The sequence below is a fragment of the Galleria mellonella genome, unplaced genomic scaffold (genome assembly GCF_026898425.1).
Source record: "Galleria mellonella isolate WM207_F2 unplaced genomic scaffold, CSIRO_AGI_GalMel_v1 utg352, whole genome shotgun sequence".
Taxonomy (NCBI): Eukaryota; Metazoa; Arthropoda; class Insecta; order Lepidoptera; family Pyralidae; genus Galleria; species Galleria mellonella.
The window spans coordinates 3,263,940-3,279,481 of NW_026442084.1; the positions used below are offsets into that span (position 1 = coordinate 3,263,940).

General features: G+C 37.3%; 1 protein-coding gene across 2 annotated transcripts in view; it reads right to left on the reverse strand.

Annotated features, from left to right (window-relative positions):
* Positions 1–15,542, reverse strand: part of LOC113519439 (polyamine-transporting ATPase 13A3-like) — a 46,777-nt gene that overhangs the window by 4,762 nt on the left and 26,473 nt on the right. For both annotated transcript variants that reach the window (XM_026904552.3, XM_026904551.3), the window contains 17 exons: positions 14,806–14,973; positions 12,759–12,829; positions 11,221–11,330; positions 10,290–10,452; positions 9,263–9,467; positions 8,763–8,949; positions 7,896–8,031; positions 7,219–7,384; positions 6,023–6,223; positions 5,028–5,228; positions 4,254–4,379; positions 3,751–3,904; positions 3,049–3,170; positions 2,461–2,578; positions 1,691–1,821; positions 1,006–1,185; positions 43–169 (listed from right to left, as the gene is read on the reverse strand). In XM_026904552.3, the coding sequence (XP_026760353.2) occupies positions 43–169; positions 1,006–1,185; positions 1,691–1,821; positions 2,461–2,578; positions 3,049–3,170; positions 3,751–3,904; positions 4,254–4,379; positions 5,028–5,228; positions 6,023–6,223; positions 7,219–7,384; positions 7,896–8,031; positions 8,763–8,949; positions 9,263–9,467; positions 10,290–10,452; positions 11,221–11,330; positions 12,759–12,829; positions 14,806–14,973 (2,566 nt within the window). The remainder of the gene's footprint in view (positions 1–42; positions 170–1,005; positions 1,186–1,690; positions 1,822–2,460; positions 2,579–3,048; positions 3,171–3,750; positions 3,905–4,253; positions 4,380–5,027; positions 5,229–6,022; positions 6,224–7,218; positions 7,385–7,895; positions 8,032–8,762; positions 8,950–9,262; positions 9,468–10,289; positions 10,453–11,220; positions 11,331–12,758; positions 12,830–14,805; positions 14,974–15,542) is intronic.

Below are 15,542 nucleotides of genomic sequence, written 5' to 3' on the forward strand. Positions count from 1 at the left end.
ATGAAGGAAGGTGAGCAACTTGGAAGGTGTGTATAGACGTACCGACGTAGTATCCCAGCGCCTGGTACTCAATGATCAGCTGCTGCTTCTGGTCGGAGGACATACGGGCGAAAACTGCACCGCGCTCCACCACGCGACCCACCATGTGCGGGTAATGTTCACGCAGCACCTGAACACACAGATATTGTTATTCTCCATTTCCAATAAAACACATAGCAATGTAACATATTTTACAACACATGTTGGTGGCCGTGTGGTCCCGGCATAGCATAGGCCACCCCTTCCTATCCCGTGGGTGTCGTAAGAACCGACTAAGAGAGGGTGAGGGATGGGCAGCAAGGTTCCTTTTAAAACATCTCTAAAGCCTGACTGTGGTTGCCAATCCGCCTGCCAAGTGTGGCAACCAAAACCCCCTAAAACTGATATGATGATGATGATGAAGTTGGTGGACGGATGTGGAGATATCTACACAATAAGAAAGTTTTACGGAGAAAATTCTTTTAGTTTCTCATCATTGCTTTGCTTATTCCCATTTATTTGGGGTCGGCGCAGTATCTCTTCTTGTTCCACAAATCCCTGTCAATTGTCATTTTGGGGCTCACTTCTTTTTTATGTATATCATTTTTCACACAGTCCGTCCACCTTTTCTTTAATCATCTCCTTCTTTTACAGCCATCTACTTTCATACTTAACACTTTCTGTCAGTTACTACATGTATAAATTCATATTTTTTTTTTCAAAATTTTTCGTTTATTATGGGGGGTTCCTCCTGTATCCCAATAACTTAAGCATTTTAAACTCTAACTTTTAAGTTATTGTATTCTTAATTTCGCATAGCGAGGTCTACAGACCCTTAGCTATTGTTTAGTTTCATGAACACTACAATTGAGTTTCAGTTTGATGTCTACACGACTTAAACTAACACCACACACAAGGTATCTTCGGTCACGTATGCGGTGCTAAACTAATACTATATCTAACATAATTCTGAAGCGAACGACTTACCCGCCACGCATCCCCCGTCATGACGATCTTGTACCGCGGCTCGGCGGGCGGCGACTCGACATCAAGCGAGACCGAGCCCGAGCCCGAGCGCGAGCCCGAGCCCGAGCCGCGCCACGAGCCGTGCCCGCTGTCCACGCTGCGCCACTCCCGTTGCAACGGCGTTCGACGACCTACTGGCGCCTAAACGCGAAGAACAGGGGGGAAAGGGATTGTTAATAATGGAGACTGAGAATCCCATTGTTAGCAATATACCTAACTAGGTCGACCTTCACGCGGTTCCCCTAAAAACTATCATGGTTAATTCCTGATGAATTCATTATGATGGGCTAACTGGCCTGTTTTCATTTTCATCGATCACCCTTCACTGGTGCTCTGCCAGCGTATACCGTTTGCGCAGGCGGGGTTACCATTCCATTTTCACTTATCACACACGAAGAAAATTTAGATTATGTGTTTCTTACAAAATTTTTAAATAGACTTGTTTACTAGATATGCTTCTTCCACTAGAACGGTAGTAGTCATTACATAGTATGTTCAAGGGCTGGTGTCATCCGTCTTACAATGCTCTATGGAGGCTTTGGGTGAAACGATGATAGGAACAAATGGAATTGACCGTTTTTTCGTAACAACGAAACGTTCGAATCGAATACAGTCGCATGTATAAAAGATAATATAAAATACATACCCCATGAACAAAACTCTGGCAGTAAAGTAACGACGCCTTAGTGCCGTCCACGGTCACGTGTACGACGCGCTCGCCGGCGTTCAGTATGCCACACTCTTTGGCCACGCTCACCGCCGTATGAATGTTGTCGCCTATTCACCATACAAATATTATACGTAAGGAATAAGGTAATAATGATTATCATGTAGGCGTACCACAAGGATCGATTCTGGGACCTACATGATTATTTATCAATACTTATAATAAAATCGCAACTGGTCGCTGTCTGTACATGGAAGACAGATAAGAAAAATTATTATAGGAGGTTTTATGAATGTAATAGAATCCAAAATAATGATTTTTTGAATTTTTGTCAGTGTGTCTGTTTATCTGTACATTTATGCACGCTAATCTCAGAAAAGGCTTAACCGATTTAAATACGGTTTTCACTAATGGTTTGCAGTGTGCTCCATTTAACATTTAGTGTTCGTTTTATTATATTTCAATTGGTTCATAAATGAAAAAGTTATATCAATCTAAAGAATCACATATAAAATGCTATAAAATAACCGATTAGTTGAATTTTTTTTTTATTATACATATTGATTTTCGAAAATTCAGTCTACTTGTGCGAAGCCAGGTCGAATAGCTAGTACTAAATATTAATATTTATTGTTGTACAAACCAAACTAAATAACTAACTAAACTGACAGTCAATTTGGCTGTTCTGTATTTAATATTGTAGTAGAATTAAACTCTGCCAGCATATGGAGAATAAAAAAATTACATGCCTGTAATCATGACGACCTGTATGTTGGCCTCTTTCAATTCCCTGATAATATCGGTGGTGGCTGCCTTTAGCCGGTTCTCCATTATCACCAGCCCCAGAAACTCAAGGTCACGTTCAACCTGTAATATAAAACAATTCAAACGAATTGAGAACTTGCTTAATTTTTAATTCATTTACAAACATAATAGGTGCCGAACAATTAAACCAATTATCTGGTTCTCAAGCTGAAATTCCATGTTTTGAAAAAATTGGTATTGTATATTCGGGGGTAAACCAGAATACCCAGACTCGAATTTATTTAGAAAGGTTTATTCCCTAAATTGACCCAACATCATTAAAAGTGAACAAGTTGTAATGTAATATTTTTTTTTATAATTGATTTATCATATCAGCCGTTAACTGCCCACTGCTGAACATAGCCCACCTTTATAAGGGAGGTTTTGCCAGTAGCTGCCACGCTTGGCAAGTGAGTTGGCAACTGCAGGCTTTTAGTAATATTTTATAAAGGACACTGCTGCTTATCCCTAGACCATAAGTAAAACTATATTTTTTTACAGTACTGTTCTATTCTCTATAAATCCATAGTTACCTCATCCCTGTTCATCCTTTGCAACTGCTTGAAGGTGGTTTCCATGATACGGGTGGACATCGCAATCACACGGTAGCCCTTCTCTGCGTACGAGCTTAGTACCTCGTTTAGATTATCAGGGACTGTATATCAAACAAACAATAGAAAAATAAAGTCACAACTATAAATGACAGATATAATAGTAGCAGAGGTAATTTGTCGGCTGGTTTAATGTAATGTAGGACATATGTACATTTCATGCAATTATTTGTAGTTGTAGCAGAATTCGAGTTTAAGGTCCTTTCTGGAGTACATTTGGTTTGCTAACAGCATTATACATCACTGAAGAGTTAGTCGAATTAAACTAAGTTTTTTGGTGTCCGCCTAACTAGGTCCGAACTAATGACCTTTGGGGTTCCTAAGTATGCTATGCTTACTGGCCCTTCTATGCCAGTATTTAAATAGATAAAGAATACAAATTTGAAGATAGTATATGAAGTAAGAATGAGTGCAAATGTCGGTAGGGACCGTCCTAGGTTATGGCACTTTAATGGCTCAACCAATCGTCGTGAAATTTTGCACACGTGTAGTAGTTGGGAGTAGTGGAATATGGAGAGCATAAGCTACATTTTATCCTGGACAATCAATACATGTAATTTCAGTCACGTGAACCTTGTCGTAGGTAAAATAGACTAGAATAAAAGGAGGAGCGACAACACTCACCAGTTTCAGGCTTGCAGAGTGTGGTGAGCATCTCCGGAGCACCCTTGCAGTAGACCCTCAGCACATCCTCGCCTAGCATTCTCACCACGACGGAGGCGCGCTGCAGCGATGACACGAACTGGTGTTGCTGCACTATGCCCAGCTCGAGCGGTAACTAGTACAAGAATAACAAATTTTCAACCGACTATAAAAAGAAAGAAGTTCTTATAATAAAAATAATAGCTTCTTGTTTAAGATAATAAAGAAACTTGTTCAGTAGAATTTATATTTGTTTCCTCTGGCATTTAGATTTATTTATTTATTCTTTATTGAACAATAAAACTTTGTACAAGTGGCGAGCTCAATGCCATATTGCATTCTCTACCAGCTAACCATTAGGTAAAAACAGAAAGCGTATGAAGGGCAGATGTGGTGAAAAATATGTGACATAATTATAGGAACATACTGAAATTAAACATTTTACTTAGATTATAAGTAAGCATTAAATAATAAAAAATATTTACGTGTATGTCATCTACGTTGATGTTGGCCGACTTCCTGGGTCGCACGATGGTCGGCGTGAGTATGTCGTAGTTGGCTGGCTCCGGCACGTCCGGCTCCTCTAGCTCCCAGCCGGTCGATTCGAACATCTAACATGTTAAATAGTTATGAATAATTAAATTAATTAAAAGAATGCACCACATATTAGAGTATTACTACACACTAGCTATATCCCGCGGCTTCACCCGCATGCATGAGTACATAAAGTATCCTATATACTAAATTAGTAAGTAATACCTATCTATTTTATATACCAATTTTCATTTATTTTCGTTCAGAAGACTATACAAACTTTTGCATTTATAATATTAATTGAGAATAGGACTATGCTAATGGATAAATATTTATTTATTTAACTCTTTATTGCACCAAAAACAAAATATTGTTATGAAGAGTAAATAAATTTTAGTGTTTTATGTATACTTTAAATTTTTTTTCATTTCTAAATTATGGAATGCACTTAATGAAATATAAAGAAATGAGAAGTATAATTTTTTTTTCTGTAATATATGGATGGCAGAGTAGATCAACAAAATGCAACAAAAGTTGGTTTTAAATTTTACTATTTAGCCCAGTATAACTCCTTAAGTTTAAAATGCTTTGTAATTTTTGACACGGAAACTGCTTGCCGTTTCGCTGCTTGTCGCTACTATCTAATTAACTACTGATCGTTTTTAAGCATATGAACATTTTTGGAAATTATTTTTGTAATGGATAAACTATTATTTAATTGATACCTTCAAATCCAGTGGATCCCCGGCTATTTCCCCATCGAGCAGCGTGAGGCTGTGGCAGCAGGCCATGCCCATTTTGAGGTCGTGGAGGTCGTTGAACTGGCGAGGGTCCCGCTGCGGCCTCCCTAACCTGGGCGGTGAAGTGGCGCCACTCACCGCCACCACGCCCCACATGTCCAACCCGTCTTCGGTCAGAGTGCCTGTCTGTGGACCATCACCATCATCTATTGTATCTATAGATTGTATCCTTTTAATTTCTATGTAAATCTTTCATCATCAGATCATTTATTTTTGTTTTATCTCTTTCCATGGGTAGATAGATAGATAATTCATTTGCATCACAGCACACAAATAACATTAAATATTGATACATAGTTAAAAAGAGAAATAAAACAAAATATATACAAAAAAAAAATACAAAAAGAATGTACAGAAAAGAGGTAACAAAATTTTTCGTGAATGTGCCACAGTAACACAAACTAAGTGGATAGAGAATAGGCCAAATACTATAGTTTTATAACCTCTGGTTACAGGTCAGTTTGAGGCTTCATCGAGAAGCTATTGACGTTAATAGTCACGCGACGCACCTCGTCGATGTACCTCGTCAAACAGGTGCACTCGAGCAAATTTCTTACTTCACGGCGAGTGAGTTTTATCTTGTCGAAACAAACGCAGTTAGGCAAGTCAATGATGTCGTAGCAAGCGAGCTGTATCTTGCCGAGTCAGATGTAATATAGGCATGTATAATGTAGGTAATATGTTTGTTTTTTAATTATTGTATTAATTTAACATTGTTTATTATGTTGCATCGTAAATTATATTTTCTGTTTTTCCTGTCTACAGTCGATTGATAGGTAACGTCATATGATTTTTTAAGTCCGCCATTTATAATTTCTAGGTGTATTAAAATTTGATAAAAAAAAAAGTAGTCGAGGAAGCCGCTAACGTGAACGCGAACTACACTGTACTTTCTACAGAGTACAGCAAGTGAGCTGTACCTTGTCGAAGCAGACGCAGTCGAGCGAGCCGCTGACGTTAACAGCGCGGGTGTTGAGGCAGGTGACGCGCGCGCGCTGCAGGCGCGACACCGCGTACAGGCGGCCGACTGTCATGGCGGCGGGCAACGCCGGCGGGATCACGATCGTGATGATGTCCAGCGCCTTAATGGCGATGTCGCCTGGACTCAACGAGCGGTAAGCCTGCATATAAAGAAGATGCTTTTTAAATCCAAAAAGTACTAGGTTTCAGTATGGCTACATGACGAATAATAAACAGGGATAAATGATTCATGATAGAAACCTTTCGAAGTCAATATCCAATGTACCAGTTCTTCAGAATATCTATTTTCAAATCCACTCACTTTCTCTCTTAGTATACATCCCTCTACTTCTATGTCTACTTCAACTGACATCTCGTATGATGAACTAGACAATGGTTCATCTGTTCATTAGTTAGAAACAATATGCAAATGTGGCTTTTCCGAGCGGCATATTTGAAACCAATACACTCTGGTCACACAAAACTAGAACTTAAACAGTTGCATAAGACTTCATTTTTATAATTGGTATAATGAGACGTACATATAGTGTTTAAAAAAATCTTAAAAATAATATGGCAATAACAATAATGAGGTTAGAAACTTATAATTAAAGAGGTTATGACTTATTAAAAAAAAAAAAACTTTTTTTATACCACGAATGTAGTAAACAAATATACAACCCATCAGTTGATAAACGATCACACTGTAGCTTATAGTCGCCTGCAACACCAGGGATGACAACCCTGAAGAGACCTTAATACACTATTTTGGAAGAACCTCACACTTGTTATAGTAGATACCTATCAAGTATTACGACACAACCTCAACGGCGATCGGATCGGACCACCTAGTATGACGCAAGGAGGTGCGCTACCGAGAAAGACACCTGCGTCGAGTCAGCATTTCAATTCCCGCAGCAAAAATACCCATTTCCTTCATGTTTGATTTTATATAACTTCACTTACGGATCACACATCGATCTGAAAACACTTATTATTGTAATAATTAATTTTAGAATTAAATTTAGTTATGTTTATAAAATTAGTTTTTTTTTTTTGGGTCTTCCGCCAGCGACATCAATAACTCACTGTACTCTCTAAGGAAAATTTCGACTCATACCTCATCTTATAAGATGATAAATAAATAAGGTATTACCTTTAAAGCGATGGTATAACCGAGTCCGAGTGTGGCGATGAAGGCAAGTATAATAATGAACTTGTATGAGTCCCGGTCGAACTTGAAGTCCGCCGGCACTGGGTACAGGATACTGCGGACTAGCTGGCCCTTGCTCGTGTTGTAACCGGTCCGTAATACTAACGCTCTGAGGACAATGTATCAATTGCCTTATAAACTACTAGTAAAGGGAAGTTAATGGTCGTCGAGGGATGGGCAGGATAGGCTTCTTAAAACATTTTTTTTTTTATAAAACTTAGAATGGCAAACCAACTGACGGCCCACCTGATGGAAAGTGGTAACCGTCGCCTATAGACATGAGCAGTACCATGGACATAACAGAGTATACTGTTTCGCCCATGATACCCCCCATGCGTTGCCATTCCTGAGGGCTCAGGTGTTATTCCTCTGTTCGCAGTAAATTCACGCCATATCCCACCCTAAGAAAAACATCACCAAAGCCTAACTGCAATTGACTAGCGTGGCAACTACCGGCAAAACCCCCCTTATAGGGGAGGCCTATATTCAGCAATGGACAGGTAATAGCTGATATGATGACACTGTCACCTGTACAGATTTTTTTATAGTTGTGGCAAGAATGAATCGCAACGTTTGTAATAAAATGTCCAGGGTGCTATATTAGTAAGGTTTGTACTGACTTGACAGGCTCGTTGTTGTAGTAACGCGTCTGTATGACCCTGGTGCCGCAGAACAGGATGCTCGACGCATGCTCTTTCATGTCGAATGGCTTGTCCACACGCAGCAGAGCGGTCTTGGTCACTGGCACTGATTCACCTGTAAACAGCATAAGATAAATTAAAAATAATAGACGATTACATTGATTCCAGGACTTTACCTACACGGAACTCGGTATTTCCCCGTTTCCATAGTTATTTAAAAAGAGAAAACTTGTCAAAGTTTATCTGCAACAATTTTCAATTTTTTCACCACATCTCTGTTTTGCCAAAGATTGACTGGTAGAGAATTATATATAGTATTGTCCGCCTTTTGTACCAGACATTTTTTTTTGGAATGTGTTCAATAAAGAATAAATAAATAAATAAAATAAAATTAACAAAGTGTATGCCTACGATAACAAAGGAAAGGTGTAAAGGAAAGTATAGGTGGTACGTCATGACGAATTCATCAAGAGTTTAATAAATAAATAACAGGTATAAATATCAAAAACAGACAGTGCAGCAAAAGGATTTATGTAAGTAGATAGAGAATCACGACTGTCTTATACAAAACTACATGGAGATTAACTTAACCTAAAAATACCTTATTTATGCTTTGCAATGGTGCTGGTACTCCTTATTATTAACAATATCCTATATCTTCCGTTTGAGGGACGACACCCATTACTCGACAGTGAAGCAAACATAGTGGGTAATTCCTGGTGAATTAGTCACTGTGGGTCAACTGGCCTGACTCCAGCCTCACCTATCATCCTCTCTGGTGCTTAACAGCGTAGAGGCGTGATAACCATTCCATTATAGATAAAAACCAGCAGGGCATACAAGTACCTGTGAGCATGCTCTCGTTGAGGACTGCGGCGCCGGTGAGCAGTACGGCGTCGAAGTGTAGCGTGCAGCCGCGCGGGGGCAGCACCACGACGTCGCCGGGCGCCACCGCGCGGCTGTCCACGCGCCGCCCGTCCCACAGCTGGACTGTATCGTGGGCCTCCACCGTCGCGCGCAGGCTCTGCTGGTTCTAGTGGAACAGTAAATGCTTGTACAACGGCGACAAGTCATCTTAGGAACGCTGGTACTTCAAGTTTTTTTACTGATGATGAAATGGTAATATAATTCAGTGTGAAGAGAAACATTAACCTTAAGCCTCAGAAATGACAATCCATAAAGTGTACCATGGGTGTCATGACATTTTTTGTGAGGCCCATGGGTGTTGATCATTTCTATAAGGAGTTTCAGCATTAGAAAAATCCAGAAAAATTAATTTAATAATTAAATAAAATTGTCAAAACACAACACAAATACAACATGCACGAGCAATAAAAAAAACTTACCTTTTTAGTTTGTATCACAGATGTGGCAACACCAAACGTGGACATCAACACGACGGCCACGCAGTAGTAGTAGTACGGCTCGGCCAGCCACACCGCGATCGTGAACAGTTGGAACACGTAGAAAGGGTTGAAGACCTCGAGCAGTATTAGAGTTAATATCGACTGCACTGGCACTTTGATCTCGTTCAGGCCATAGATGTTCAACCTGGAAGGTATTATTATATTGTGGTCAACAGTACTACTAAGTTTAATGTTAAAGTATCAAAAACAGATTTACAAAGTGACATCGTAGTTTTAATTGTTTTTATTACATACTAACAGATAGAATTGCGAATAATTAGATGTTCGAAATACATTATATTGAAAATATTCTTATTGTGAAAGCGAAATAATGTATGTTTAAGTAAAAAAGTGTAATACGTGCGCAGTACGTATAGTGGATGTACGTGCGTGCGTGCGTGCGTACACATGAACGTGGGTGTATGTGTGTGTCTACAATACAAAGAATACAAGCTGAGTTTTTTATCAGTTCTTCTCATCTCGAAATCATTCCGAACTGACGGTAGATTTGACATAAGTCTGTAATAGATCTACATGAATAGAGATATTTTGAATTTGAACAGTAAACAAACTTTTTCGTAATACACAATTTTTTGCTTCACAGAGAAAAAAATGTTTCAATCGTCATAAAATCGATTTAGGAACAAAAGGGGAGTAAACTCTGTTATATTGATTAAATGCAACTACTGAATCTGTATCGATCTCTAGCAACTAAATCTCGTAACGCTACAAGAATGTTCAAACGAATTGAGAATCTCATCCTTTTGAAACTTTTTTTTTACAACACAGGGGGCAAACGAGCATGCGGCTCACCTGATAGTAAGTGACTACCGCCGCCCATGGTCACCCACAACACGTACGGCATTGCAGGTGTGCTGCCGGTCTTTTTGCCTACAACTGCCTATCCAGATATGTGATTAACGTTTGATTTTCTTGGAAATGATCATAGCGGCGGTGTGGTACTGACATGCGCGCGCGGCGGTCGCTGGACGGCGGCCGCGCAGCGCGCGCGTGCAGCTGCGCGCAGCTGGCGCCCGCGTCGGCGCCCGCCAGCCGCCGCCACGCGCCGCGCGACCGCTCCCACACCAGCGTCTGCTTCTTGTGTCGGAAGTACCGGTACCGCTGCACGTCTGCACGTGGCCACGCCATTCGTACTTTTAATTCAATGTCATTGTAATATCCAAGTGGTTCTCAGTACCACCGACCTATGGGACTAGCAACCCTACATACATACATATCTGTCACGCCTGTCGCCCATTAGGGTAGGCAGAAACAATGGAACGCCAATGCTTCGATTCAAACAAACCTCTTTCGCTCCTTCCACATTCATCAATCTTTTCATACTGTTCGCCGGTTACGGGTACTTTTAACTTGGCCCTTTTTCAGCGCGTCGCCTATTTGGTCGACATACGTCCGTCTAGAGCGGCCTCTACCGACATCTCCATTCATTCTTGCTCGATAAATCTCTTTCGTAATTCTTCTTTCATCCATTCTCTCCAAATGGCTAACCCAACACAAATTCCTTTTTCGATTTTTGTCACTACATCGTGTTTCAGTCCACACTTCTCTCAGCCACACTTCTAGCAACCCTATTGTTATCAATTTAGATTGCCAGATCTACCTACACGCGATTAGTTAAGCCATTAAAGTACTATGAAGTAACAAACAAACTTACAGTTACATTTATAAGTAAAGATTTGGATTGACTATTTGCAATCTACTATCTCATGTGTCTCATTTGAGTGCTCATTGCTTTAACTGATTTAAAAAAAAAACAGGTTATACATTTCAAATCGTAAATAACAAATTAACGATATATATATATATATATATATATATATATATATATATATATATATATATATATATATATATATATATATATATAGTACACATACCCAGTACTGAGCCATCGTCAAGGTGTAACGGTGTATGTATTGCGTCGGCGCTCTCGATTGGTTCCTTTTCTCGACCGACCTCATCCTGGAAGCCCTCGTTGAACAAACCGCTACGATAAAATAAAACAATTTAAAATTATGTTCTAGAAAAAAAACGACTTCAATTGTGGGAAAGCTAATTATTTTGATTTACAAACTAAACTACTGAACCGATTTTGATAAAATCACTTTTATTGACTAATCTGTAAGTATATCCTTTCAGATAAACAAATAATTTTCCAAAACGGTTTATTACTGACGATGACCGTAACAAACATAAAAAAAACAACCGACTTGAGAAGCTCCTTCTATTTGAAGTCGGTTAAAAACAATCAATAGGTTAGCTCCGAAAAAAATAATCTTTAATAGATAGATAGATAATTTATTTAAATCACTTACAGCACACAAATAACAATACAAACATACACATAATACAGACATACACAAATAAAAAGGGATAAAAGAATGAAAAACAAAAAATAAAATTACTTTTAATAGTTCAAAAACATTCCTCGCTATCATTTAGCTATTCAGATTATTGTCCAGGGTGTGCCTGGTTTCTTGCAAAAGGTGAATATATGTATTCTCAGAGAAGTCTTTGTCATTACTATATTTTTGTATCAATAATTCCCTTTATCAAAATAGATTACTGAGATATTATGTATCATTTATTTATGTATTAATGTTTTAAGTATGTGAGGTATTTTTAAAATTAGGGTATGATGAGGCTGACATATCCTTATAGGATAAAAGCCTCTAAATAAAAAAGATAAAAAAAAAAGTCTTTGTGCATAACTAAAAGTCTAGCTCTCCTCCTCCTCCCTCTAATAAATCACTGTTTGTCTATGCTATTTGTCTTCGGATCTTAGATTGTTATATTATTACCTTGAAGAGATCGCATTTAACGACAAAAACACCCATTGTTTTCTCAGTGTGATCATTTCTTATAATCGTTTGTATCTATAATAAGTTTATTACTGTAATCTTTTGGATATAACAATAAAGAGTATCTAAATATCTATTATTTTGTTTAAATTCAGAATTTTTTAAATATCTATTATTTTGTTTAAATTCAGATTTTTTTTTTATTTTCGACAAAAGTCGTTTGTTTGAGCACATCTGTCCCATTCGTGTTTCTATCGTGAAGCAGTTGTGTTTGCAAGGTTGTGTTTCGATTTGAAGAGTGGGATATGGTAGTGAATTTACAGGGTACAGAGGAATAACACCTGAGTCCTCAGGAACGGCAACGCATGGAGGTTATCATGGGTAAAACAGTATACTCTATTATATCCATGGCACTGCTCATGTCTATAGGCGACGGTTACCACTTTCCATCAGGTGGGCCGTCAGCTTGTTTGCCATTCTTAGTTGCATAAAAAAAAAACACTCCTCGTTCACCGGCCGTTTATTTAAATATAAAAAAAACACATTAAATGTTACGTTTACTACAACGGCAACATTCAACAAATGCTTCTTACCACTTCATTTACATTACTTACCTTGTGTCTGCTATATTTTTCTCCAATATTTTATGTATATAAAAACTTTTACATTTCTTCTGATATGTCTCCTGTAATAAAAAAAAAAAAAAAACATTCTATAAGAATAAGAATAATTTTTATTCAAATAAACTTAATTATAAGGATTTTTTAATTGTTGTTATATTTTATATTCTACAAATCATCTTACAATATACGTGAAAGTTTGATGAATGGATGGATGCATGATTTTGTTACTGTCTTAAGTAAAAACTACTGAATGAGTTTTTGAATTAAATTTGGTACACGGTTAAATAATACCCTCACTTGGCATATAGGATACTTTATGTACTAATTAATGACGGCGGAGCTGCGGGATACAGCTAGTATTCAATATATTGTAAGACGCCAATTCGTTTATTACCTAGGCCTACATTTACTAACTCCAAATGAATGTGAATTATATATATAAATACATTACACACAATACGGGGATAAAATGAAACTTATGTAATAAGCTAAGTTGTGGTCTAAATGTACACCAGACTTCATCGAAATCCATTAAATAACTAGACTATTTCAACGTAACTTAATGAAAAGATTACTAAGACGTATTGAAATTATCACAGAAACAGTAACGGTAATAACTATCGGTTTAACTTTTATGTAATCACTTTCATGTAATCCTCACATTACAGCCGCTCATGATTAAGATTAAGGCTAGCGAATTGATCTCGAAACTAGTCGAGCTTTCTCGATTTAATTGCATATAATTTAAATCGATAGTTATTATTATACATTAAAATATAATGTATGCTTACGAAACTTTTAACAATAAAAAATATAAATTCATAAATTAAACATTAAATTAATTAATCGTTCTTTCATTTGTACTACTATCAGCTGCTAGTTTTATGGTTGAGTCTTTTTTGTTAATTAATTTGTTAATTTATATTTAACAGAGCAATATGTCCTGAATTATCATATAATTGTTCAGGGCATGCGAAAGGCGTTGGATCGCTGGTTTTTCCTTGTACCGCGATAGTATCATATAATGTTATGGATTCCATGTCGCACAACATGATGCATAATTAGGCAATATCATGTAAGTACCTAACATCGTTGACTAGTGGAGCATAATAATCATTGAGTATCGATTATTAATCGATTAGAACCACAAATAATGTACTAATTGGTAATATAAAGGGGAGGGAGGGATTTTTAGTAATGGAGACTAAGAGCACCATTGCTAGCAATATACCCAATCAGGTCGACCTCCCCGTGGTCGCCCCTGGAAACACTCGTGCTGAATTCCAAGTGTATTCATCACGATGAGCTCATCGACCTGCCTTTTTTCATTCTCATCTATCATCCCTTACTGGTGCCTCGCCAACGTAAACCGTTAGCGCAGGCGGGGTTATTCAACCATTAAAAAAAAATGGTAATATAATGTTATTTATTACACACAATAAAGTGATAATAAAGTACATAATACTGCATATTACATATAAATTAATCGATAACATAGCTAGCTATTGACTAATGCGAGTATATATGTAACTAGATAGTATTGCAGAATTTAAATGAATAAATTTTCATATAACGTCAATTTCGTTAATCAATAATGCCGATAGTCCAATCAATATTTAGTTTTTTTTTTCTGAGGAACACTATCGATTAATCGAACTGATTAATATATCGACAAATCGATTAATAGGCAACACTAGCTTAGACTCCGATGTAGGTACTACCTACACCAATGTGAGTAATCACTGATATTCGTATTACCACAACTCCGTTTAAAATGAACTAATTGTGCCAAATGATAAGAGCTGTGGGATGTTTTATGCTAAATTGTATTTACATATAATCCTAAACTTGCTTGTAAAATTCCATTTGTTTTTAAAGGAATAATAATAAAGTGTTTGACCAATCTCGGTTAAATGTTTGTAATAACTTTAAAAAAATCCCTAACCAACCGTTTTCAAGCAAGCTTACTGAATAACAGCATTTATTTTTTATCTAAATATTATAATAATAAATGAAAGTATACAATATACCTACTTACAATAACTAAAACTTGATCAGCCGACTGGAAGGAGCACCTGACTGATGTTACATATAGGAACCAAGTGGAGCACCAGTGAAATAACAGGAACGGTACACCGCATAATATAGTAGATCCAACATAAACTAATATTGTTCGCCATCGACATCTACGGTAACCATACACCATCTGTGATTAGAAAAATTAAATAATATTATTTTTTAATGCATTTTTCAAACATCTAGGGGCTACTTGTACAAGTTAGATAAAAACATGCTTATGACTATAATCCCTAAAGAGATAATTAGAGACATTAGATATTAGTACTTGTAACAATAGACTGCTGCAATCGTAATACATGGCCACATTTCACCAAGTATATTTGAATCCAATGTGGCAGGGGACAAGCCATTTGTCACTCTGATTAATTTGGTATTTGATATAGGTATTATTACTATATATATATAATCCGCGTTCACATGATCACAGTCCACCGCTTTGTAATATTTGGTCCTTCGAATCGGATATTACGGATGGATATATGTATGTATGTATTTTTGTATTGTTCTTTAAGTAGTGCAATAAAGAGTAAATAAATAAATAAAATTCTTGTACTAAATATGAAAATTATAGATAACACCCAGATCCAAAATAATTCAAACAATATTTCTCATAAATATAAAGTATAATATGTATTGCACCATGTAGGTCCCAGCATAGAGTAGGCCACCCCTTCCTTTCCTGTGGGGGTCATAAGA